This window comes from Macrobrachium rosenbergii, chromosome 27 (genome assembly GCF_040412425.1).
Source record: "Macrobrachium rosenbergii isolate ZJJX-2024 chromosome 27, ASM4041242v1, whole genome shotgun sequence".
In the NCBI taxonomy this organism is placed as follows: Eukaryota; Metazoa; Arthropoda; class Malacostraca; order Decapoda; family Palaemonidae; genus Macrobrachium; species Macrobrachium rosenbergii.
The window spans coordinates 35,412,009-35,439,998 of record NC_089767.1 but is presented as its reverse complement, the minus strand read 5'-3'; the positions used below and the strand labels follow the sequence as shown (position 1 = coordinate 35,439,998).

General features: G+C 36.5%; 2 protein-coding genes across 25 annotated transcripts in view; one reads left to right on the top strand and one right to left on the bottom strand.

Moving 5' to 3' along the window:
- Positions 1-27,990, bottom strand: part of sif (still life) — a 682,529-nt gene that overhangs the window by 527,348 nt on the left and 127,191 nt on the right. The gene's annotated exons all lie outside the window — the stretch shown is intronic.
- On the top strand, positions 23,816-24,505 carry LOC136853326 (uncharacterized). Its single transcript, XM_067128688.1, has one exon. The coding sequence runs from the start codon at positions 23,816-23,818 to the stop codon at positions 24,503-24,505; it is 690 nt and encodes a 229-aa protein (XP_066984789.1).

The window sequence follows — 27,990 nt, the reverse complement described above, 5'->3', positions numbered from 1 at the left end:
AGTTATGACAGCATCTCCCAAGTTCCTGCTTAAATTACAGTGACCATATATTGGGCATCTACGTTGAATAATTCACTCATTATCATATCCTATCTCTTCACGGGGTAGATAACGACGCCATAATTTTCCAGCAAAACCAGTTCAGCAGAGAGAGGAATGTAGAATGATTAAATCCCGCACCTTAGGTAAATACGATCATACAATTAATCATAGAACTCATTATCTTTCAACTACACATTTCAATCAGCCCAAATGTAAAGAAAAAGACAGTTGCGTGGACTTAGGCGTACTGCCAAATATCAATACACATATTTACACATGCTCTGCGCCTGGCGATTGCCTGTTTAATAACCAATAGAACATCCCTGAATAAATCATTTTGGAAGCTACACTTAACAGAAGGAACTTCCACCCGGCATCTATGCTGCAATCGCAAGTGGTGGGTGCCTTCTTGTTTTCTACCTCAATGGGCGAATTCAAGGCAAATATGTTGGTCAGTGATCTACTGACTACAAAAGCGCATCTTCCCCATTTATCAGGCCACGTCTCCTCATACATACTCCAGGGAAATCAGCAATCCTCGGGGATTACGAGCTTCACTGAGTGGGTTCCGTTCTCAGCTAGCACTCTGCTGGCCGCGAGTACGAATCTCCGACCGGCCAATGAAGAATAAGAGAATTTATTTCTGGTGATAGAAATTCATTTCTCGCTATATTGTAGTTCCCAGTTTCAATAGCTGCTGACCCATTGCACAATGCTCAGTGGTTCTTAGCCACGTAAATAAATCATTCCTTCCGGGCCAGCCCTAGGAGGCTGTTAATCCAGCTCAGTGGTCTGTAGTTACACTAAGATATACTTAAATAAGATATCTTAACTTTTCACTGGTGTTTCCTCCCTTCCACTGTCAGGGTAGAGGAATTCTCTTCCTCTTCCTTTTTCTCTTCCTGACACTTGTGGCCTTCCTTCCTCTAAGAGCAGGTCTATTGCTTCCTCCATAGTTAAGCTCAACCTTCATTCATTCCTTCCTTATCTCATTTTTTTTTAGGGGGGTTTTTAGGGGGTAAGGGTGGGCTACAAATGGGCTTTAGGCTGTCGTCCCACTGACCTTTGTTTAAGAATCGAGATGCTGCCACCGACCCAAATCTTGTGGCAACTTCTCTTCCACTTCAACAACTTGAATCTTCAGAAGAAGGGAAGCTGGTCCCTCAGGCCCCCTAAAGAACCTTCAGGTGTTTTAACTGTCGCTGGGGAAATGTCTGAGGACTTAAGTATATTGGGGTCTATCATAAACATTCTTATTTTTGTTTCTGTTTCAGCGATAACTAAGTATTCAAGATCCATGAGGCTATTATAAAAAAAAAAAAGATTACGACATAAATTTAATAACAATTATATGACTAAACAACTAAGAAAACACGGGAAGTATAAATAATAAAATCACTTCACCTCTTGACAAACCATGGGAAAAAAATAAATTATGAGGTCCATAAAAAGTTCGAAGCAACTTAGAAGCAAAAATAAAAATTATTTACCTTAAGTTCAATTCACTTTAAGTGCAACACAATCAATTCCCTTAAATAAAATATAATCTGAGTCTGCACAATCATATATAGTAGTATTTCTCTAAACGTGAAGGCTGGCTGAAGAGCTGACTGTACATTTTTTTAACAAACCCCCAAAGGAAATAAAAATAGGTACATAACTACAAATCAGACATAACCGATATCTACAAATAAACAATATCATTTAGTGAACCACCTTTTCAAATGGTTTTCAGGTGTTACCCCAACTTTTAAGGAGGTTTTTAATTCACAGACGAATCCCCAGAAGTCTGATACCCTTTCAGGAAGTCTTGTTCTTCTGTAACAGCCTGCTTCAAGACTGACAACCCGGTCTACAACCATTCGAAAATCTATGAAGAGGTAAAAGATTATTAAGTATACAAATTCAGCATTTTAAAGTATCTCTGGTTCTCAAGATAATTTTTATATATTGATGTCACTAGTAATTCATAAACACTTTTGGAAGGTCTGAAAAATAATAGTTACAGTGTTCTAAACATTTTTTTTTGTTTCAGATATATTTCAGACACAGAGGATCCCCGTAGTATATGGAATACAATGGACCTGTGATTGTAACAGAGTTAGATATAAAGCCAGCCTAATTCAGCTCATTCCATCACAGCCATTAAACCAACTGTTTATTTACTGACCTACTGCCTTAGAGACCATGCCTTGAAAGTACTGACCATTGGTTCAAAGGAACTGTCCCGCCAATTGCAAGAACCTTGACACAGAGACCAAAGTCTTTTGTTTCTTGCACTGTATCTTTTTAATTATTTTTCCCCTTTTTCAATTTATGAGCTCTCTCTCTCTCTCTCTCCTCCATTTCCCTCAAGCAGAGGTAAACCTCCCCGAGGCAGGGAGCAAACTTCTGCTGCACCAAACATATTTCGCCAGCACGCCTTCCACATTGAATATTTGACATTCCATTTCCAACATCAAGGAAGCTAGCATGTAAGAGAGAGATGGAGGGTGGGTGGGTGGGAGAGAGAGAGAGAGAGAGAGAGAGAGAGAGAGAGGGTGTAACAGCCATCACCCTTAACCCTTCCACAGCCTCTCTCCACGTCCCTCCCCTCCTCCAGCTCGCTCTCCTCCCCCTCCTCCTCACTCCTCACACAGCTCCAACACTTCCTCTTGGCTTTAACATTGCAGGGCATCCTCACCTTACCACCACCATCACACCTCATCATAACTTTCAAAACCTAAAAATTAAAATAGCTCTTCCCAAGGCACTCTGCTTTTCTTACCGATAACAAAAAATTCAGTCATTAAAACTCAGTTTGGCCTCTCCGGAAAGATAATAACACTTTTGATTGTGTTGTATCACAATATAAATCTATCCATATCTCACGTAATATTTAACTGTCAGTCATTAATTCCTTGTTATTATTACCATCATACAAAAAGCTTATTTAGCAAACGTATATATGTCACACATATCTACATAGAGACATGTTGGCTGTAACTTCAAAATACATGGCTCATTATCTGGAATTGGGCATGAAATCCACCTGTAAAGGGTACAAATGCCCTTTAAATAAGCCAATAAGACTTCCTGTAAGACTAACATTAATAACTTATTCCTAGCAGTAAAGGTAAGCAAGTAAAACAATGATATTGTCCCCACAACCTATACAAATTACTGAAGCTAAAGTAGAATTAAAATCTTGAATCTTGAATAATGATGCGTTCATTCCAGTCAGAGCAATAAACAAAATGAAACGTGCTGAAAGCGGCATCTAGGCGCCGGCGGAACCAAAGTGAAGGGCAAGGTGAAGGAGCAGGGAGAAAAAAATAAAGTTGTTTCTCGTGCTTGACAGATGCAGAGCATGTTGTTTCAGAGGGGCTGTTCGGATGTAAGAAAGCGTACAAATCTGTTCTGTGGAAATTTATGCAAAAGCATAATAGCGTGTCAGGTTGTTATCAAAAAGGAGTGTTACGTGGTAAGCGTTCCTTTACAGGGATGACCCAGAGTCTGATATTGAAAAATGGTTTCTGGAGAATATGAAACTATATTTTATGGCATATATGTGTATATATATACATACATATATATATATATAATAGATAATATTACCTGGGTATATATATGTACATAAATACACACACACACTAATGAGCATATGGGAAAAACCTTGGGCAACATGTAAAGTTCACTAGGCAAATTAGTATCACGTCTGGGACCTTATCTCATCTCAAAATGTTAGCATTAACTAAGTCTAAGGGCCAATACTTGTTCAAACTGGTAGAGCTAAAAGAGCCACTTATTCTAAGCATGTCGTAGGGCAATAATTACAGTTTATAAATCATAAAGAAAAAGTAAAATAGAGTGCTTAAGAGACATAAGTTGGGCATTGGCCAGCACCACAAAACTGCTTCTCTTGGAGAAACAAATCCAGTTATGTATATGTACATATATTTCAAGACAAATCTGTACAGAAAGCTTCCGGGAAACAGCTCGATTCCCCTCTTCATTCTCCATTTCAAGACTCATTAACAAACGTTATTTTTATTAACTGCTCCTCTTGTTAAAGAGAATTAACGCTGACTCTCAACACAATCCATTCCTCCTGTCTGGCTGATTCTGTTTCAGAAAACCTACGATCCTTTTACACTTAGTCGGTAGTTCATCCTATCGGGAGTTAAGGCCAGCCGCGAAAGCGATATCAGAAGGTTACAGAAGCGGCTCCCGGCGACCTAAGATCGCGTCATAGAACGACCTTGTTGTAATTAGGGCATCTCAACACAAACATCCATTTCAGTGCTTGGTACCGTCTGAAATATAGAATGGTTTATTTGTCTCTCTCTCTCTCTCTCTCTCTCTCTCTCTCTCTCTCTCTCTCTCTCTCTCTTTATATATTGGTACTCTGAAAAGTTTAAAGCAGAATAAAATCAAACCGCTGGATCTACTTACAACTGAGTAACAGGACCATCCCCGACCTATCAGACTTTACGTACCTGGGGAAAGGGGAAAATGACATTAGCTTTTCCTTACGAGTTAATAATAATAATAATAATAATAATAATAATAATAATAATAATAATAATAATAATAATAATGAGTATAAAATTCTCATAGTAGCATGAGTCTTAAAATGGAGAAACAAATCCACAGTTATGTATATGTACTGATTTGTCTTTAAATGCATGTACATATACATAACTGTGAATCTGCTTCTCCAATAATAATAATAATAATAATAATAATATTATTAATAGATTCACAATTCCGTGAAAAACAATCTGAGTAATAAAATCACAATTATATTAAATATATTACTATGCATGAAACCAAGGGCTTTCGAACACCTGGAAGAGCATTGACCCTCATCAATGTTACATTAACACTGATGAGGAATACCAGTTAGGTGATCGAAAAATCTTCGTTCCACACATAATGTTCTCGCTACTACCGCAAATGCGTGAATTTTCATACTAGTATATAATAATAATATGTGCAACTAAACTGGCGCATAGCACGAATCTGCGGCACCATATATTTTGGAAAATGATTAAATACTTCTCAAGTATTGATCTGAAATGGGAAGTAATTCATTGTTGCTTTTTATCCCAATCTGGACTTCTTCCGTTGCCGGACGGTAATAATAATAATAATAATAATAATAATAATAATAATAATAATAATAATAATAATAATAATAATAATAATTAGCCATGTACAACATGATCTCGTAGATTTTTAAATGCCAGATCGGATAAATACAAATCTATCAACTTTTAACATTAGCTAACCTCAGGTATCCCGCATGGTATTTCATGCTATTAACAATTGCATGACTGAATTCTCCTAGACTAAGTGCTTATTTTCCATAGTTTTGCAAATATTCAATGATTTGACATAATATTCTAATTTTTTTCCTTCGTCTCACTTTTCAGCAAGGAGGGGACGAGTAAGAAGATCTTTGTTTTTATGTTTGTGTGCACGTTTGTGTTATTGCTCCGATGAGTCAAGCAGGCTGCCATATTCGAAAACAAAACACAATTTTCAACCATACTCGATTTTAAAGTATCTTTACTTCGTGACCGTACAGCATATGCTGTATCTGTTTTATGGTAATTGAAGTCTTAAGCCTGCCCACACAATATCATTGGTAAAATCTAACCAAAAAGCTGATTTGTAGTATTTGTAATATAAGTAACGCTTTGGTATATTTTTGCGTCAAAATTTGTATTAAAATATTACATAACGAAAATACGTAGTAAGTTAATTAAAACTAATGCAGGAAGATAAAGGAGGCTATAACATAATAGTGACAATGAAAAACAAAATGATCCCACCCTCCCCCCGCAACGCTACCTTAAACGATGCAATAGAAAATAATTATATAATCACATTATATGAATCACGAAATCCTCCTACGAGCTAGTAATGATAATAACTACGCTGCGACCATATGATTAGGGCAATGTCAAAAAGGTAGTTATAAAATCAAGGACAACTAAATGTTCAAGGGTAAAAAAATATAATGATTAATGTACTGATTTTTTTCTTGACCTCTTCCTTAACTTTCTAGCATGTGGGGGGGTATTCCTATGACTTCATTCTGTCTTGATTATGTTAATGGACAACAGTCCTAAATGTTGTCATGCAACTTGCAATCCCGTAACATGAAAAAGGAGTGAATTTGGTCATACTGCCCCTTCAACTTTAATGCTGCAATGAAACATTACGTAGGAGACTTGCCTTCTTTTAGCGCATCATACTTAAAACAACAAGGGAATACAGAGGAGAGATGGTCAGCTTGCTGTACGCTTAAAATATTATACTTTATTCTACAAAAGAGAGTAAAATAACTCCCTTTCTCACGGATACATGCATTAAGGACTTAAAGCAAAACAACCACCAACCTGCAAACAGAATCCAAAACATGAAATTTATATAAGAACAACACTGGATATATTTGACAAAGTAAAAATGGTAAAGGTTACTTCTTGTACAGGCTTTCAGAGCAATGTAAAAATCATAAATTTTACTTCTTTAACTAAGACTTTCAGAATCGCTGGGTTAGGTTTACTGGTGTAAACAACCACAGACAAGGCTATGCAGATGGTCTTACGATAACAGACACGGTAAGAAAAAGTCAAGAGACGTTCAACATAAATAACGGTGTAATCTTACAACAAAAGTAAAGCGACTCACACCTGAGGAAAAAGCAAGACCACAGACCATCCTCTTAGGAGGAGATCAAGTAGATATCCTCTGACGATAACCGAAACATGGGGAACAGAACAAGGGCGCAAATGTACAGGATCACTGGGCGATGGCGACAATACTGACATAGTAACACCTGGAAACCTGCACCTGCCTGCCTGCACCTGCACGGGATTCTTACCATTTCTTGGCGAAAGCCGACAAAGACAAGGTCTAAGACGACCAACTGAAGAGATCATTGTAAGCTTTCTTGAAAGTCAGAAAAGCGAAAGCGATTTACTACAGCATTGCAGCAAAAAGTAAACTGTGGTATGCACTTGTGATCAGATGTCACATTAAACTTAATCCTTTGCACTAACGTAAGATTTCATGCTATTAAACAAAATTTCACGGTCTAACGAGTTTCGGAATACGTGTGAATTACAATACGAATATTTTCATTTGCACCTCCAGCAGTCAATGAAATATTCACTCCATAAATGTTGAGCCTCGCTGGGGTCGTCAGAATCGCGCCTGAGGTTGGGGGTTGCTGGAGAAAGTCAACTTATCAGAAGGAGATTTATTTTGTTAATTTATTCATAAATTAATCATAGTTTTGTGACTTTCACCAACTGTTTGTATTTTGAAACGCTCATTTCATAACTGGTTTGCCAAGTGTCCTACGGATGGATTCTTGCATTTAAACCTCCCCTTTATCAGAGCTTGGGACCCATACTGAGTTGGGCTGCCTTGTCCTCACCCTGGAGTGGTTAGGTTCTAAACAGATCCATATGAACACCTAAAAAAATATAAAAAAAAGATTGTATATAACACTACATAAAAATATTAAAATAATACCATTAGTTGTTCAGGAATTTCACATTCTCTACAACTGCTAGCTTGGGAGACTATTTCCTCATTGGTCCATTCCATACCCTGCACTTTACCGGTCACCACCGGCGCGACAGATGAAAGGCGCAGGTGTAAGCTAAACACACCTTTCAGGACTGAGACCATCTGAGCCTGGTCATGCACCCGCATACGCAATATGAATACTGGTTTTAAGCCCGAGAGTCTAGCCGGAAAGAACTCTTGTGGATTCGAATGACTAACGACAGTTCAGCCAAAGAGGTCCAAATCATCTTACAAATTAGCTAAAATCAATTCTAATTATAATTATTCTCAAATGCAAAACCTGACCAGCCATGAACCCTTTTGCCATTCATCTACGAAGTATGTTTAAATGAATGTAAGAATATCCACGCCATTTAAATCAAATTGTACCTGATAGCAACTACAAATAGTAAATAGTACCCATACAAGTTAGACAACACACTGGAAGAACGGAGAATAGACAACACACTGAAGAAACGGAGAATTAAAGAATAATAAATAATAATTAAAAAGAGAAAAATGCAGGTCAATAAATACTAATTAAAAGGATAAAATGCAGGCCAATAAATAAAAATTAACAGGAGAAAAATGCGGTCAATAATAATAATCAAGAAAATACAAACAATGAATAATAATCAAAGAGAAAATGCACGCCAATAAATAATACTTAAAAGGAGCAAATGCAAGTCAATAAATAATAATTAAAAAGAGAAAATGCAGGTCGATAAATAATAATAAAAAAGAGAAAAGAGCGGGGCAATTAGGTTCGAACTCTGGACCGTATTCCATGGGGTTCATGAGTCCCCTCTCTCCCGTGCCTCCTCCCAGCCCCTCGCCAGAGATTATAAATAATCTATGTCTGGGCCACGTGACTTCGTCAAGGCTACCCTGAGTTGAAGGGGGTCACAGGTATTTCTCATATTAGTAAATTGATTATTTAGAGACGTTCTGCTATATTTTAACAAAACCAGAGGTAAGCTAGAGTGGAAGGAATGCCTGCGCACTTCTAACCAGAGGCGAAAAGAAAAACCAACAAAGATACTCCATGGAATGACATTTGGAATATTATGACTTCCCACTCCTCAAGATACGTAATAACATATTCAAAATAAGACACATGTATATACCACTGGGAATGCATACATATCCACTAAAACTATATCATTAAGGCGTCAATGAGCCTTATTATTTTCGTTGGGATTATATATGTATGCATATGTATGTATCTATAATGCATATGTATATATATATACATATATATCATGTATACTACAGTAATATATATATATATATATATATATATATATATATATATGTATACATATATATATATATATATATATATAAACAAGTATACATGAGAGTCAATCTGAAATTATTTCAGATTCATGTGTTTACAAGCAGCCGAAAAAGCATCCTGGTAGGAGGCCCCCCACACGAAAAAATAAATCATATAAAAACCACCGGTCTATTTCAAAGGACTCAAAGTACACGAGTCATTTCGAAATTATTATACTCATTCGTGGAGCAGGCCGATGAAAATCTCTCTTTTTGGGTGGAACAAAATACCTAGCTATTATAATAGATAAGTGAAGGTACGTGGGATTATTACCAGAAACCTTTTGTGAAATCGGGTTTTTATTATTATTATTATTATTATTATTATTATTATTATTATTATTATTATTATTATTATTATTATTATTATGCATTAATGAATATATTGGCAGTCATTATATTTGTGACATTAAACCACCGTTCAACATTATGTTGCATTATTATTCGTATTATTATTATTGTAATGTGTGTTATTATTATTATTATTATTATTATTATTGATGAGAGGATAAACCCTACTCATAAAGACAAACTACAAAGGGCTGGCTCCAGATTTAAGCACAAAGAATATAGTGTTCATTTGAAAGAAGAAATACAGAAAGAAGAGATCAGTTATCAGGAAAGAAAAAAAAATAAATAAATAAATAAATAAATAAATAATAAATAAATAAACATATAAATAAATTAGTAAACTATAAGGATGAGCTGTTTTAGGTTAGTAATGCACTGCATCTTCGCTTGAACTTTCGAGGTTCTAACTACACATCCTCAGGGAGACTCGTTCCACAGTCCAAACGGTGTGGATAGTAGAATTATGGGTGTTCCCTTGCTTGTTCGTCTTTATGAAACTGACAATTTTACATAACTGATCGGCTCTGGTCGCGCGGGAGAGAACAGCGCCATCTATCACTGAAAAGGTTAAACTCCCGTGGAATAAAGGGGAGAATTCGTAATCTATTCCATTATCCAAGAGAGCAGAGAGGGAAGCTGACAAGCTAATGTTGTTTTGAGCTGTCCGTAGCTTTTACGGGAAGCTATTGGGGATTTTCAATGCAATATTGTGGCCGGGCAGGCTTGGGGCAAGGTAGAGAGTTAATTAGGTTTTTGGAGGTATTAACAGATCATTATTTTACCTGAAGTATCTCTCTCTCTCTCTCTCTGTCTCTCTCTCTCTCTCTCTCTCTCTCTCTCTTCTCTCTGTACAGAAGTTTTTTTTTTTTTATTACTGGGGATCATAACCATCATAACGATAAGAATTCTCATCTTATTACCAGTCTCATTATTTTATATCATCTAAATAATTATATGCATTCCAGGGTTTTTATCTTCCAACTAACATGGATTCCATGTAAGTCCACTAACTACAGTTTAACTTAGTTGATAAGAATTCCTGTTTTCCCCACCAGAGGAAGCCCTCTGGTACTGGATAATTGGATAATTCAGCATGAGAAGAGCACTGAAGGACCTCTTGACTGAGGTGAGTGGCGCTATGTAGGTGTACTGGGTGATTTGACACACTGCTCATGGGCTGTGTAGGTATATGAAACAGTCAGTATTGTGGATGGGGCAACGGCCAGTGTATTGTCCAACAGTGGGAGTCTCCCTTTGTTAAGGGGACACGGCTTACTCCCATTCATTGAATAGCTGACGGTCACTGCCAGCTCTAGGTTGCATATTATATAACCCACACTGTATATAAGGGAAATATTCATGTATTTTCCTTTTCCCGTTCCACTAATATACAGCAGTTTCATGCTCCAAAAACTCCCATATCAGAATAATAATAATAATAATAATAATAATAATAATGTAATAATAATAATAATAATAATAATAATAATATGAACATTGAAGCGTTACTACATGCACCAAAGTAATAAAAATAGCAGTAATACACCTCCACAATGATAATTATAATTCTACTCAACGACAGTTCTTTAAATAATAAAATAAAAAAGAATGTATAAATATCTGTCCGTATTCCTTGAAACCCTGAGAGAAAATATGGGTTTAAAGTTTTCCGATCCTCGTAACACATATTGCTTGACCACGGTAAATGTTACACCCACACGTTCATATATATATATATATATATATATATATATATATATATATATATATATATATATATATATATATATATATATATATATATAAAAGCGAGAGAGTTAGTAGGCTCATCCATCCCACTTGACAAGCGATCTTCCCCAAATAAAGCTCCTTTTACTAAACAGGACGTGTTACTAATTTCGCCTCAAGATGCCATTGTCGACCGAGAGGGCAGTGAATGGCCCTTAAGAACAAGTTACCTTCATATATTGATTTTTAAAAGATTAGAGGAGAAGGAGGTGGAGGAGGAGGCGAGAGGCGAGGAGAGGAGAGAGAGAGAGAGAGAGAGAGAGAGAGAGAGAGAGAGAGAGAGAGAGAGAGAGAGAGAGAGAGTGTTTAGCCTGCACGTCAGTATAGAATGAAAGAAAATATATTTAATCTTCAGAGAGAGAGAGAGAGAGAGACTGGCGTGGAGAGTAAGTCAAGGTTTTGTAGGATATGGAAAGGGGTTCAACCAGATACACAATACCATTCCTAGACTACAAATTGAAAAGATTCAAAATATAGCCCAGTTTACCAGGCCACTGAGCTGATTAACAGTCTCAGGAGCTGTTGAGATTAGACTTATTTACGCGGCTAGAGCCAATTGGTTACTTAGCAACGGGACCTACAGCTTATTGTGGAATCCGAACCACATTATAGCGAGAAATGAATTTCTATCACCCGAAAAATTGAACTCCGGCCCATCGAGTGACAGTCCGCAGCTCTACCGACTCACCCAACAAAGAGCTTACCAAGTTGAGAGAGAGAGAGAGAGAGAGAGAGAGAGAGAGAGAGAGACTGGAGTGAAGAGTAAGTCAAGGTTATGCAAGATATGAAAAGGACTTCAACACAGTACCATTCTAGACTACCAAGTCGATAACGAAACAGCTCTGCAACAAACTTCCACATCTTTTATTTATTAATTTATTAATTTATTTATTCATTTATTTTAAGCAAAGATCAATGGATGGGATACCAACTGCCCCCACCTACCCAGGGCTAGACAGAAACAAGCTTAAATTAAAAGGATTAAAAAGTGAGGCCTAACACCGAGATAGGCTGCAGGCATTGAAGCATCACAAAAGGCACTTTACAAAATGCGCAGTATGCATGTGCCATCCATATTCATAAAGGCTGAGAGAGAGAGAGAGAGAGAGAGAGAGAGAGAGAGAGAGAGAGAGAGGGTTACAAAACTCCCAAATATTATCCTTTTCATTTGATAAGATGGAATTGAGAGGCTGTTTGTCTTTATATCCACAATTTGGATTTAAAGTGACCTGAATTCAAATCTCTTTCAAAAGACCTTTACGTGAATATGATTTTCAAGCTCCATCGTTATTCTAATTTTTCCGGCCCTGTAATGTATCGGGCTTTATATTTTCGCCGAATGCATAGTCCACCCTCGTTTTATCAAAATTCTCAGCAATAAAAAAAATGTATGATCTGTTTTCACCTGTCCTATGCCCAAGACATAAAGAAAGTTCCTTTATTTTATGTTATTTCCGAAACGTAGTACATAGGAATTCTTAACAATCCACACATACAATAAAACAAATAACGCAATACACAGGAATTAATGATGATTCATACACCACAAAACAAATGTTCTCTGGCACCTTACATGACGGAATATAGATATCACAAACAACTGTTAGGTTTCTTATGCACATTGCACAGTACTAAAAATAAACAAATATATTATACACAAACACTTATATACATATCTGTCAAGATATACGTATATATACAGCGTACATTCGTATGTATGTGTATATATATATACATACATATATATATATATATATATATATATATATATATATATATATATATATATATATATATACCTATCTACTCTCTATATACATATACACATGATATATTAGACGAAAAGAAACGCTGTGACAACAAAACATTCTTAGAAGCAAAATAAATTACCTATATAAGTAATTACTCTCCTAAATAGCCAAATATATGAATAAACAATAAATAAATAAATAAAAAAATAAACAAATACTCAAATAAAAAACCACTTGCGTGTCTTATCTCCACAGAGCACCCGCTTTAGCGGACCAGACCTTATTCTCAATTATTACTGAAGTGATCTCGAAATACATGCAAGAAGCACATTAAGATGATTCTCCTTTGTGTGTTGAAACAATCCTAATTTTTGAAATATACAGGAGAGAGAGAGAGAGAGAGAGAGAGAGAGAGAGAGAGAGAGAGCTAATCGCTACTTTATTCTTTAGAATGAGATTTCCCCTTTGTGTTGTTGATGCAATCTCATCAAGCGCGATCGCGCGCGCAGAGAGAGAGAGAGAGAGAGAGAGAGAGAGAGAGAGAGAGAGAGAGAGAGGGTTAATCAACGTTCTTGTTTTTAAAGCTGCTAATAACATAAACAGAACGCCCTGAGCTGTTGGTGTTGACAGGTGCTACAATGATAAAAAAATAATGGAATAATGATATAAATACTAATAAGAATATACTATGATTTCATCATGTAGTGACAGTGTTGGAATTCAACGTTTCTCTCTCCTTGACCGCGACTCACTCGTAAGGTTCACTGTTTGACATGATTTAGATCATATAAATCAATCACTCACAGCAGTAGATGAAGTTAATCTATTCAATGAAGACTTATACCGCGGCGATAGTAAGCCGTACAACTGAGGCACCTAAATTGGAGCATAGGTGCCCCCATGGAGCTCTTTCTAAATTTTGAAGAAGAAGTCAAAATGCCTACGGACGGAGGAGCCCCATTATCGTGCAAGATATTTGCAAGATTGACAAATATATAAAAGCTACACAGAAAAAAATACTGTCTTGGGTCTGAATGTGTGTGGATGTGATCTAAAAGGAATGACTGTATAAGACAGACATGTATGAGAGAAAAGGTGGACTAAGTTGAAAGGGCAGCGGAAGTGGCGAAAAAGAAGTACAAATCTGCAAGTTAAGAACTGTACAGTGGAAATTGACTTTGGCAGAGAAAGGACCACAATAATGAGAGGACATGAGTCAGAATAATAAAAAAAGAAAGAAAAAAGAGAAACTAATCTTTTAAACCTTGTTTAAAGAAGTGGACATTCCTATGACGTCAGTATCGACATAAGCAATAAAGTGATGCCTTTATTATCGGAACTTTGATGGTAATTTCCTTGAAAAAATTTATGGACTTAAAAATTAAGATAAAAATTAAGATAAATACGTGGTCATTAAAGTCGCATAAAAGAGAGAGAGAGAGAGAGAGAGAGAGAGAGAGAGAGAGAGAGAGAGAGAGAGAGAATTAGTGTTATGAAGGACAAAAAATCCCACGAGAACATACGACCAGGTCATGTATAGTTCAGAAAATATCCATAAGTAACATGTCATCATTGCTTTCCTTATTTTTACTGGAAGTCTTGAATATTTTCTTGAGACCAGAATCAATAATATACCAATTCTCAAAGTATTTTATCCAATTACAGCAATCACTAGTAACAAAAGTAAATGATATTTAATATCGCTAGAAATATAGGCAAGAATTTTTGTGATTTACTCTCATTTGTAAACATCTTAGGCTTCATATACATATATTACAGGAAGCTCCTGTGTGAAGTAGGTTTGTTAGCCTCATAACCAGCAGGTCATGTGCCATTTCAGTACAGGGACTTACCAGCACATCAAATATATATGTATATACATATATATATATATATGCTCATATATATCATATATATATACTATACATATATATACCTATATATATATATATATATATCTATATATATATATATATATTAGTTTCATTGCACATTATGCAATGTAATAGAACCTCTCTCTCTCTCTCTCTCTCTCTCTCTCTCTCTCTCTCTCTCTCTCTCTCTCTCTCTCCCCTAGGAACTGTGTGTACTGAACCTCACACAAGAATAGCCCTGGCTATCAGAATTAAATAGTAGTAAATGGTTTGGTATATCCTGGAAAGATCTGAAAGCGAAGGATGATGAGAATTATGAAAAACCTTGGACAGTGCCAAAGATTAATTCTAATATGCGAGATAAGAAATGTAATATTACTCCTAAGTCATTATCCAACATTTCCAGATGAGTTTCACCTACTGAAACCAAACAGGGGAACAATGGCAAAATAAAGAAACAAAAGCATTTCCTCAGGATGAACATGTTTCCCAGAAACTTCAAGCTATCTCAGTATGCGATTCTTTTGTTGAATTGAAGAACAGCCTGACATATTTCTCAGAGGACTTTGCAATCAGAAGCATGACTCCTGATTCAAAACTAATTGCTTAATATGAAACTTTTCAATGAAAGATTGGAGTGGGAATCAGTGTCCTAAACATAACAATGCGTATTTAGGATCGCTGAAACAACTCCAACCCCTTAATTCGCACAATGCGAAAATGAAAGCTAAATCTGTTACCAGAATTGTACCCGAGGATTACTCTCGAAGGCTGGATCGATGCACAGCAGTAAGATCATTGCCGCTTAATAAGTTTATTTCCAGACCTAACACTTACAAGTGCGCAGATAATAGAGCGTGTTATCACCACTGGCCTCAAGAGGAGAGGCCTTTCTGCCACTTAAATGGTGTTTTCCTCCCTACAAGGGATCCACAACCATTCAGTAGGTGCTTCTGTGTCTTGGGATGTATTCTGTCTATATCCCAAAAAATTTGGTACATCCTAAAGCAGTAATATCTACGTTTTACCTGATCTGACGTGAGTGACTGCCATTGGCCTCAGAAGGCAGAAGCTCATCCCCCATTTAGGAAGGCATTTCCTCCTCAAGGGATTCACAACCCTATACTAACCAGAGTGGCTCAAGATAAAAACAAGATGGTGGCCATTATCACATTCCTACTTTAACTGCGGAAACATTGCCAGTGCATTTTCCTAAACTTCCAATTCTCCTGACATCACTGTTTTGTTTCTTTCACACTCAATACCAAAACTTCGCTTCCATAAAGGAGATATAACTCAACAATTCTTTCATACATTCCAGCCTTGGATTAAGCAGACAAACCAAGTATCTTACAATTCTTCTGAGAAAACCTGCTACCTTGATGACTTCATCAGTTCTCCAATTGTCCTCTCCGTGTTATATGTAATCCCAAATGCCTATACAAATTAACCACTAACGTTCCCCCAACTATCCAAAACAACATTCAAAGTTATATTTTCTGGTTTCCTTTAAACCTCACAACATTACTCTTGCTCATACTTACTCACGAATTACTCCTCTTTCATATATTCAAGTTTCTCTTCACTGTGTTATCTGCAAACCTCAGTAATCTCACACACCATCCGCCACTCACCTGCTTCTCTCATAACTCTGAACCTACTGTATGTCTTATGTTAATGATTAAGGAGAGAGAGAGAGAGAGAGAGAGAGAGAGAGAGAGAGAGAGAGAGAGAGAGAGAGAGAGAGAGAGCGGAATCCTTTTCATTAATTAAAACCGTCCTCTTAAGGGGAAAAAATGACTATTCGAAGACCACTCAACGAGCTCCCATCTCTTAGGCTGAAATATAGACCAGTCCTTTGAGAGACACTCTCTCTCTCTCTCTCTCTCTCTCTCTCTCTCTCTCTCTCTCTCTCTCTCTCTCTCTCTCTCTCATAAAATGAAAATATATAATGAAACATATGTAAAAACTACTACAGGTCTCTCGTGCAATTTGCGCAAATGAAATGAATAATTTCTATAAAATTAAATATTTCTCGTTAAGAATACTTTTATTCCTCTTTCTCCTCCTCCTCCTTTCGTCGTGTCGTAAGAGAGAGAGGGAAAATAAAAAAAATCATTTCTTTAACATTAAAAAAAATCATCCCGACGTTAAGAATACTTTCATTCCTCCTCCTCCTCCTCCTCTTCCTCCTCCTTTCCCCATCTCGTAAGAGAGAGAGAGAGAGAGAGGACGGGGGAGGGGGGTGGAAAGGAAACCTCTGTTGACACACCATGAAAGCAGCTGAGGAGGAAACAGAAATTAGATTTTCCGAGGCATTTCCGGCGAGCACCGCCTGCAAGCAAAATATGAAAAAGCGAAAAAAAAAAATATATAATAATAATAATAATAATAATAATAATAATAATAATAATAATAATAATAATAATAATAACAGAAAAATAAAAAAAGGGCGTCTTGTGTTTTGGAAAAATCATTATTCTGGAACAGAGCTCACACACCCCGAAATACGTTCGTATTGCACTCAGAGAGAGAGAGAGAGAGAGAGAGAGAGAGAGAGAGAGAGAGAGAGAGAGAGAGAGAGAGAGAGAGATCCAAGAACTTCATGGATACGGTCGTATTGTAATCTGGAGAGAGAGAGAGAGAGAGAGAGAGAGAGAGAGAGAGAGAGAGAGAGAGAGAGACTCCATGGACTTCCTGATATATTTTCCTGATATATTTCCTGATATATTATTCTTTACTAAGCATCTCCAAAGGAGGCAGTTTACCCGGAAGAAGATGACCACGGAAAACCTGATTAAGAAAATGGAAAACAAAGCAGATAAAAAAACCTCTCATTATTGCCCCATTTACAACGAAACTAACTTGATATATTTTTCTTACTTTATTCTCACGTCATTTTGGGCCAGGTGCATCTTTTTCCTGGTTTTATATTTTCTTAGGGTTGTTGATCTAACAATTCCTCGGGTTAGCGTATGATTTTATGCTAGTTGGCGCATACATACACAGTTCATGATTACAAACATGTGTGTTTTGTACTCTCTCTCTCGCTACTACTCATATATATATATATATATATATATATATATATATATATATATATATATATATATATATATATATATATATATATATGAGTCTTTCTGCATTCAGGTAAAATAATAAAACGAAAGGAATAAGAAGAAAATACAACCAAAAGAGAAAACCTAGAGTCATCTGAATATGGAACTAAAACAGAATAAAATGTAATAAGAAAGAATATTAGACGAAAGGAAAATATTCAAATTAAAACATACGGAGCATTAAAAAAAGAAAAAAAAGGACGTAAATAAAAAAAAAAGGAAATGAGCGAATATTCGACGAAAGTAAAAGACAAATCATAGCCTACGGAATAAAAAAAAATAAAAGAAAAGGACAACACCGGGCTCAAGATGCTATCGAAAACAATCGTGCACGAATCCTATAGCAATCCTGTAGGACATAAAGACACCCCAAAAACCCAATAAAATCCAGAAAATAATAATCCACCTTAATCTTGAGGATGACAATTAATCTTTTCAAGTGCCTATAATTTTCAAGACGAGGCCGATAAATTTAAGCGGCCATTTTGATACAGAGAGAGAATAAAAAAAAGATAAATAGGAACAGGATGAAAAAAACATATGAAAATTTTTTTAAATTTCTGAAAACAGGCAATAAAAGAATAAGATGAAGATGTGAAAGGGCATATACATATATAATGGATATATATATATATATATATATATATGCGTGTGTGTGTGTGTGTGTGTATACATATATAATAATAAATATAAATATAAATGTATACAAAAATATAAATATACATGCACACACACACACACACATATACACACATATACATATATATATATATATATATATATATATATATATATATATATATATATATATATATATATATATATATATGTAATGGAAGCCGAGGACAAGAACACAGAAGCAGAAATTAAAACAGAATTAAATAACACAAAAAATACAAAACCTTTCATACAACCATTGCACACTTACATAAGACTTAACAAACCATACCCTTTAAAAGGGTAGTGTAATATGCATTTGCTCGGGAAAACTACCAAAAGGAGACACGGTGCCGAGTCTTGCCCCGAACTAATGTTCTTGTCTTCTACAGAGAGAGAGAGAGAGAGAGAGAGAGAGAGAGAGAGAGAGAGAGAGAGAGAGAGAGAGAGAGAGAGAGAGAGCAACCAGAATAGGTAGTGTTGATTCTAAGCGAGTAACTCAACATTCACATCTACCCTATGAATAAGTGCTTATAAGCAAGTGTGTATGATTATATGGTAAATGATTCTTATACATTCATATATAAACACACACTTGTTATAAATTTATACATACATATATATACTATATATATATATGTATATATATATATATATATATATATATATATATATATATATATATATATATATATATATATATATATAGATAACTATAAGAGCAGAGTCGGTTGACTTCATGATACTCATTTTCATTAGATTCCAACAAACGAGTGAGAGAATCTAATTACTCCAATATTTCTGAAACTGCTTTCTGTAACGAACTGTGCACGTGATCCATTTCTCTCCAAAAATAAAACTGGCCCTCTATCGTTCACTCTGCTTAAACCGGAGTTGAATTGATTATTAGTTTCAGTGAAGTCAATCATCTATTTAACCTTTAAACAAAAACATGACCGAACGAACAAGCCTTCTTCTTCTACTACTACTACAACTACTTATATAATAATAATAATAATAATAATAATAATAATAATAATAATAATAATAATAATAATAATAAAACAAATCCACAGTTATGCATATATGTACATATATTTAAATATATGTACTTATACATAACTGTGGATTTGTTTCTCCATTTTCAGACTCATGCTGCTATGAGTATTTTTTAATTTTTAATAATAATAATATAATAATAAATTAAAATAACGCTACTTTCATTCGCATCACACTGCATACGTGCCCCGAAAAGGAAATCTTTCTATGAGACCCTATTCTGCCAATCACATACAAACACACCGACAACCAAATCCATCACAAACAACGCACGCACATACATCAGAAATTCCTCACCAACACAAGGGCGGCCGGACTGATCCACCAGCACAACCCCATCAGATGCAAGAATAAGTGAACACCTCAAAGAACAACTTTCGCCTTAATTATATCAGGTGAGAGGGAAGAAGGAATCGAGAGAGAGAGAGAGAGAGAGAGAGAGAGAGAGAGAGAGAGAGAGAGAGAGAGAGAGAATACACCTGTAAGCTAAAGTAAACCTATGACCTCGGGTTTAAGTGAATGAGAGAGAGAGAGAGAGAGAGAGAGAGAGAGAGAGAGAGAGAGAGAGAGAGAGAGAGAGAGAGAGAGGTGTGAACACACCTGTATTCTAAGGTAAACCTTTGACCTCAGGTTTTTAGAGAGAGAGAGAGAGAGAGAGAGAGAGAGAGAGAGAGAGAGAGAGAGAGAGAGAGAGAGAGAGGTGAACACACCTGTATTCTAAGGAAAACCTGCCTGTGACTTTGGGTTAAAGAGAGAGAGAGAGAGAGAGAGAGAGAGAGGTGAACACACCTGTATTCTAAGGAAAACCTGCCTGTGACTTTGGGTTAAAGAGAGAGAGAGAGAGAGAGAGAGAGAGAGAGAGAGAGAGAGAGAGAGAGAGAGAGGAGAGAGAGAGAGAGAGAGAGAGAGAGAGAGGTTACAGAGAGAGAGAGAGAGAGAGAGAGAGAGAGAGAGAGAGAGAGAGAGGGTGTGAACACACCTGTATTCTAACGTAAACCTGCCTGTGACTTCGGGTTACAGAGAGAGAGAGAGAGAGAGAGAGAGAGAGAGAGAGAGAGAGAGGTGAAACACACCTGTATTCGGGGAGACAGAGAGAGAGAGAGAGAGAGAGAGAGAGAGGTGAACACACCTGTATTCTAAGGTAAACCTGTGACCTGGCTCTAATGGTGAAGGGGGGAGGGGGGATTTGACCCACCCATTTTTCCCCATTACGACCTCTTCAGAGAACATGATGATGTTGAGAGACCGACGTTCAATAATTACAACACTGATAACAACATCACAACATCGCCAACATCGTCAACTTTACAAAAATAACCCCTCCAGAGTGTTAACGCTGGATAGCAAGAGATGCATTCCAGATTCCAGCCGCCATTCCCATCACCATCAGGATAATAATGATGATGATGTTGATGATAATAATAATGATAATGATGAAGGGGAAGATGATAATGATGATGATGATGATGATAGTATGAAGACCATTACCGTTACCTATATCCTAAAATAACACGGGTGAATGCAACAGAAGAAGAAGAAAGAAAAAAAGAAGAATAAGAGGGGATGGAGGATAAGGAAAATGGAAGGGGGAGGGGGAGGGGGCAGGATTGAGGAGGATGGAAGGAGAGTAAAGGGAGGGAGGGGGAAGGTAATATCATCAGAAGAGCAGCAACAGCAGAAGCAGCATCCCGGTTTCCGAGATCTGGGAGAGAGAGAGAGAGAGAGAGAGAGAGAGAGAGAGAGAGAGAGAGAGAGAGAGAGAGAGAGGTAAGGAAACTAGCAAAGAGGGTGGGGGAAGGGAGGGAGGGAGGGAATGAAGAGAAAGGGTCGTCGCCAGAGGGAGAAGGAAGGGACCGGGAAAGAGGGAGAGAGAGAGAGTGAGAGAGAGAGAGAGAGGGAGAGGGTGAGGGAGAGGAACAGCGGAGGCTGTAACTTGGTCGAGCTGGTAGTATTGATTCCTAGGTCAGTGGGCGCTAGACCTGTGGCTACCACGGCCATGTTCTCTCTCTCTCTCTCTCTCTCTCTCTCTCTCGAACCCATCCCGACCCCGCCCGCACGTACATACGTTCGTCTAGCCACCCCTTTCCCACCTATTCCCGATCGCCGTTCCTTCCTCATGGAAATATGCTCTCTCTCTCTCTCTCTCTCACACACACACACAGATAGGCACTGCAATCTAGAATACTCTTTCTCCTGCTCCTTCTTCTTCAAATCCCTTCTCTTCTGGGTAAGCGGGTTCCCTTTATCATACTTTCCATACCTGCTCGTCGTGTAGTGTTGGCAGACAACCTTATATACATTTATATTATTTATTGTAGTTCAAATATTTACTTATGCAAATGCACAGGAAATTTCCTTATAAATGTATTAAATGTGAATCTATAATATATATATATATATATATATATATATATATATATATATAGGCATATAGTTGTTTGCTAGGTCAGTGGTTCACTCCCAGCCGACCGCCCGTCAGTCTACCTAGTAGTAAATAGATGCCAGCGTCTACTGGGGTTAAGAAAAGAGTGTGGGACATACAACCGCATCCCTACAGACGTGCTGATAAACCTCTAGAGGGTTCAGGATTTAATGTGGTAAAAACACTGATACGTACATTACATACAATAATTATATATATATATATATATATATATATATATATATATATATATATAAATATATATATATATATATATATATATATATATACATATGTATACATACACACATATATATATATATATATATATATATATATATATATATATATATATATATATATATATATATATAAAAGGTCAGTGTCAGTAATGGTAAAATTATTTGAACACAACTTCTTTACACATAATATACAACATACACAATGTCCCTACCTTGTGTACATGAAAACGATGCTTAGGTCCAGTACTGCAGACACGAATTACACACACACACACACACACACACACTAAATCATCCCAGCACGGAATCGCATCCTCGCCCACTGAATGAACTTTAATGTTAAAGCAGAATTTCTCGGCTTCTACGTTTCCTACTCGAACTTTTAACAGCGGTGCACACTCCGCCGTGCAATCAGCGTCATTTTTGCGGAAGTCCGCGGGCAAAAATGCAAGAATCTGGTGAAAGTAAGATTCTTGTGATGTTTTTTCGGGATTAAGCGTCTCTTCAGGTCAGCTGAATTTGTTATATAACCGCGTTACATATAATTACCTAAACAAAATCACGGCAGTGCTATGGAAAAAATAAATGGAGAATATCTAAAACAAAAAGGAATACATAATTTCAGTATTATAACCTAATGATAGACTAATGTCCTAAATTATAACTGTCGTTAACCATAAACGTGTCGAAATAAAATACATTTGTTATATCCTTCAATATAAAAATCTCTTCAATAATACCAATTATTGACGCATTTACTATTTATGCACCGGCATTACAAACATCCTTCCTAAATGCTCTACTTGCCGAGCCAGATTAAATAAAAATATAAAACAATAACATACCTATCCTCGAACGTGAAAATATAGAAACTCACAAAAGAATAAGAGGAACTCAATTAAAATAAAAACAATAATTCACATATCCTTGAAGGTGGAAATAGAGAAACCCACAAAATAATTATAGGAACTCGGATTCGTGGGCCAACCGAAGCGACAAAAGATTCATTTCCTCACCGACATAAGGAGAGATGAGACGATAGCAGCTTCGGACTACGATCCTGGACTCTGTGAATCAGTTTGGAATTTAGAGCGTTTTAGTGATGGTTTTTTTTTTTTTTTTTTTTTTTTGTCATGCTGCTTGTTTACGCATATGTAAGTTTCTGCGAATGTGTATCATGAACAAATAACTCAATGCTGAACGTAATCAGATAATATAATCTCGCAACACAATCATAATTTATATCAATCACATTCCATTCATAGGTCAAAACTATTTTCAAGGTGCCAGTGTCAAAGATATATAATAAGACAATACGTTAAGAAGGTAAAACTTGTTCAGAGCAACAATATATATGTCGCATTTCATTCAAACATCAAAATTATTTTCAAGGTACCAGTGTCAAAGACATATTAATATACAATACGCGAAGCAGGTTAATCTTGTTCAGAGCACTGTACATAGAATTTCATTCCTACACCAAAATTAATGTTATATATTAAAAATCCAATACGTGATGCAATTGAAATGTCTTTAAGATTAAAATATGCATCGCATTTTATTCAAGCATCAAAATTATTTTCACGGTACCAGCGTCAAAGATATGACAACAAACAACAGTGAAGCAGGTGAAACCTTGTTTATATCAAGCCAGGAAACAACAAACAACAATGAAGCACGTGAAATCTTGCTTATACCAAGCCAGGAAACAACAAACAACAGTGACACAGGTGAAACTTGTTTATACCACGCCAGAAAACAACAAACAAGTGACACAAGTGAAACTTGTTTATACCACGCCAGAAAACAACAAACAAGTGACACAAGTGAAACTTGTTTATACTACGCCAGAAAACAACAAACAAGTGACACAAGTGAAACTTGTTTATACCAAACCAGAAACAACAAACAAGTGACACATGTGAAACTTGTTTATACCACGCCAGAAAAACAACAAACAAGTGACACAAGTGAAACTTGTTTATACCACGCCAGAAAACAACAAACAAGTGACACAAGTGAAACTTGTTTATACTACGCCAGAAAACAACAAACAAGTGACACAAGTGAAACTTGTTTATACTACGCCAGAAAACAACAAACAAGTGACACAAGTGAAACTTGTTTATACCAAGCCAGGAAACAACAAACAAGTGACACATGTGAAACTTGTTTATACCACGCCAGAAAACAACAAACAAGTGACACAAGTGAAACTTGTTTATACCACGCCAGAAAACAACAAACAAGTGACACAAGTGAAAACTGTTTATACCAAGCCAGGAAACGATAAACAACAGTGATACAAGTGAAAATTGTTTACACCAAGTCAGGAAACGACAAACAACAGTGATACAGGTGAAACTTGTTTACACCAAGCCAGGAAACAACAAACAACAGTGCAGCAGGTGAAACCTTATTTATACCAAGCCAGGAACCAACAAATGAACGGCTTCCAAGAAACAACAGGGTCGGCCTTAATGAACTCTCTGAACTCTCCTGCAGTGTCATCAAGATTGGATGAGTAATATGATACCATTAGGGACTCGCGTGAGACCAAAATTTCAGGCAGGACACAACAGAGAGAGAGAGAGAGAGAGAGGGGATGGTTATAGTGTTCAGTGACACTGATGAATAGTAATTTCTCTTTACTGCATACGTTCGTGGAAAGGAACTGTGAAGAAATTACCAAGCACCCCTACTGGAGAGGGGAATAGGGAGCGGATGAAAAGAGTTTGGTTATGCCCAGAAGCAACTCATATATTAACGCATGCATATGAAACACAGACACTGGAAGAGATGAATTCGTACGTCATAACTCTCAACGACCGAAGTCAAAAAGAAGGTTTATGGGGATCGTATATCTTGTGTGAGATGAAAGCAACAGGACTAGCCTCCTGCTAAGATAAAATATAAAGACCTCTTACGAGCGTCTCTTTCAAATGTTTCATATTAGGAGCACAATTCTGCCTAAAATAAAGGGGGTTTTGTGCCGATAGAAAAATATAAGTTATCACATCTGAAGGAAATAAAGACTAAACAAGCAATTTTTCGACACCCATTGTTCAGTTTTATCACAAGAAAACTTTTTATATCAACAACACCGACTGTCACGATTCTAAACTAAAACATGAACAACAATTAAGTGGATCTTTTGAAGTTATGGTAATTTCAGAATATATCAACGGAATATCACAGTCCTACCGCACCTCCGAATTACAAATTACATGATCCGCACAAACTTCTAAATTACATCGTTTGACGCAAAGAAGAGTCACGGGGATTAAGTGACATATGCCCGTTGAAGTTCAAGATTATATATATATATATATATATATATATATATATATATATATATATATATATATATATATATATATAATTTTTTAAAAATAAATATAAGATATACAGGTTAAAAAACTAAAAAACCACGCCAACATACATTACAAAAAATCATCATAAAAATGTTAACATCATAACAAACTAAAAAATATATATATACATATATGTATAAAAGTAGGAAGAATCTCGTCACTGGAGGCCAGGAAACCGGCCTTCCTACAGAAGCGACAGGAGGCTTCAAAATATTCAAGAATCAAGTCAGGACGACCGAATTCCGAGATAGACTTCTCCAGCGAAAATTTGACCGAAATTCTTCGACATTGCGGTGTTCTCTCTCTCTCTCCCTCTCTCTATCTTTGTCGCATATCGCGAAAAGAGGGGAGGGGGTGTTCTCTCTCTCTCTCTCCCTCTCTCTATCTTTGTCGCATATCGCGAAAAGAGGGGGGGGGGAGCCGGATTTGACGGATATATGAACCCACCCCAGGGCCTTCCAAATTTTGTGTGTTTACCATGATACTCGCGCCCAAGAGGCATTTCTTGGAAAAGGATTGAAGGACTAAATTATTCTAACAACAGAAAAAGCATATACAAAAACTACTTGCAAAATATTCAATTTTTTTTTTATTACAGACATTTTTCATGTACCATTTAATTTTTGCTTTACTACATATATTTTTCATGTATATTTTTCAAACGTTTGAATTTTCCACAAATCCATAAACAGGAAAGTCAATAGAAAAACGACTTTTAAAATTTATTATTCAAATTTTGTTTTACTCCACAAAAGGTTTCATGTATCTTTTCACAAACGTTTGAATTTTGCACAACTCTATCCAAAGACATAGTGTCTATTAAAAAGTGTTACCTAATTACCGTTTTACTACAGAACGATTTAACGTAAAATTTCACAAACGTCTGAATTGCGTATATTCGCCATTACCATCATCATCGTAATCGCCTAAGACGCCGCGAGACACAAGGGGCCTCTTTGGGCCTCTGTAAAATTAGGCAGAGATACATTTATAAATACAATTTGCTGTGAATGTGGTCATCAAACGTCGACGTCTGTGACCTCCGCTGTGTCGCCAGCCAGCGAATGGGCAACCTCAATCTTAGATTCACGTCTTGTAAAACGAGTAAGTTGCTAACTTAACGACAGTTCACTGAGGGTGCGTCCACACCACAGTAAAACACGTCATGAATACGCGTTGGTAACTTATAGCATACATGTCACAAACACATTGAAAACTTATCGCATACATGTCGCAAACACATCCGCAACTTATCGCATATATGTCATAAACACACAGCAACTTATCGCATACATGTCATAAACACATCGGAAATTTATCGCATGCATGTCACAAACATGTCTCATACAGGTTGAAAACAACCCGACAACCATAAAAATGGAGAGCCAAGGTTTGGCAGTTCCCCGATAATCGTATGAAGCGTTGGACTTCTCAAAGGTCGTCAACCTGTATTCAACCTGTTAGTGATGTCTGTGTGATAAGCTACCGGCATGTGTTTATGCAATGGGCTACCAATAGGCCGTCATCTTGTATTCAACCTGTTTGTGATGTATTTGTGATAAGTTACCGATATGTGCTTACGCACTGAACTACCAATATGTCGTCAACTGGTATTCAACCTGTTTGAGATGAGTTTGTGATAAGATGCCGGCATGTTTATGACATGTTTCACGCAAGTGCGGGCGCACTTTAACAGGTATTTGTTACTGATGAATAAAATACACAAAACATAAGATATATGACTATAATCAATAGATTAACCTATACACCTGTTTTTCTTGCGTTTTATTCCGGAGACTTCCATTACCCTCCAAACGGAAAACGAAGCAAAGCGACCGAATAACGTATGAAATTCAAATCGCGACGGGAATAAGCGCAAAAGAACAAAACAGAGCCGACGCCCTCTGACCGTCCACTCGAGCTTTGTCGAGCATTTTATGTGATTCCCTTTCTTCTGGCCAGGCCGTTCCAATTAAAACTGAATAAAAGAGACAGCGGGGTATCTGCAGCCACTCGTGCTGGCTGAACTCCACAGTTCAGATTCGTTTTGAGTTTGATCGCCTTTTTTCTCTTCTGATGTAAATAATAAACAAACAGACAGACGGTAATATAAATTAATGGTCGTGGGGTAACATGATGAGACAGAAAACATTTACTTGGGTTCATGATACATGTATGTATGTACACACACACACTCACATATACAAATATGTATGTATGTATGTATGTATGTATGTATGTATGTATGTATGTATGTATGTATATACTGTATATATATATATACAAATGTAAAACATAAAGATACCATTCCGATATTTTATTAATAAAAAAACACTTCTAATGAGGACATAAATCTTTCACAATATGACTCAAAAAGATCCAAGCAGGAATTTCAATCCCATAA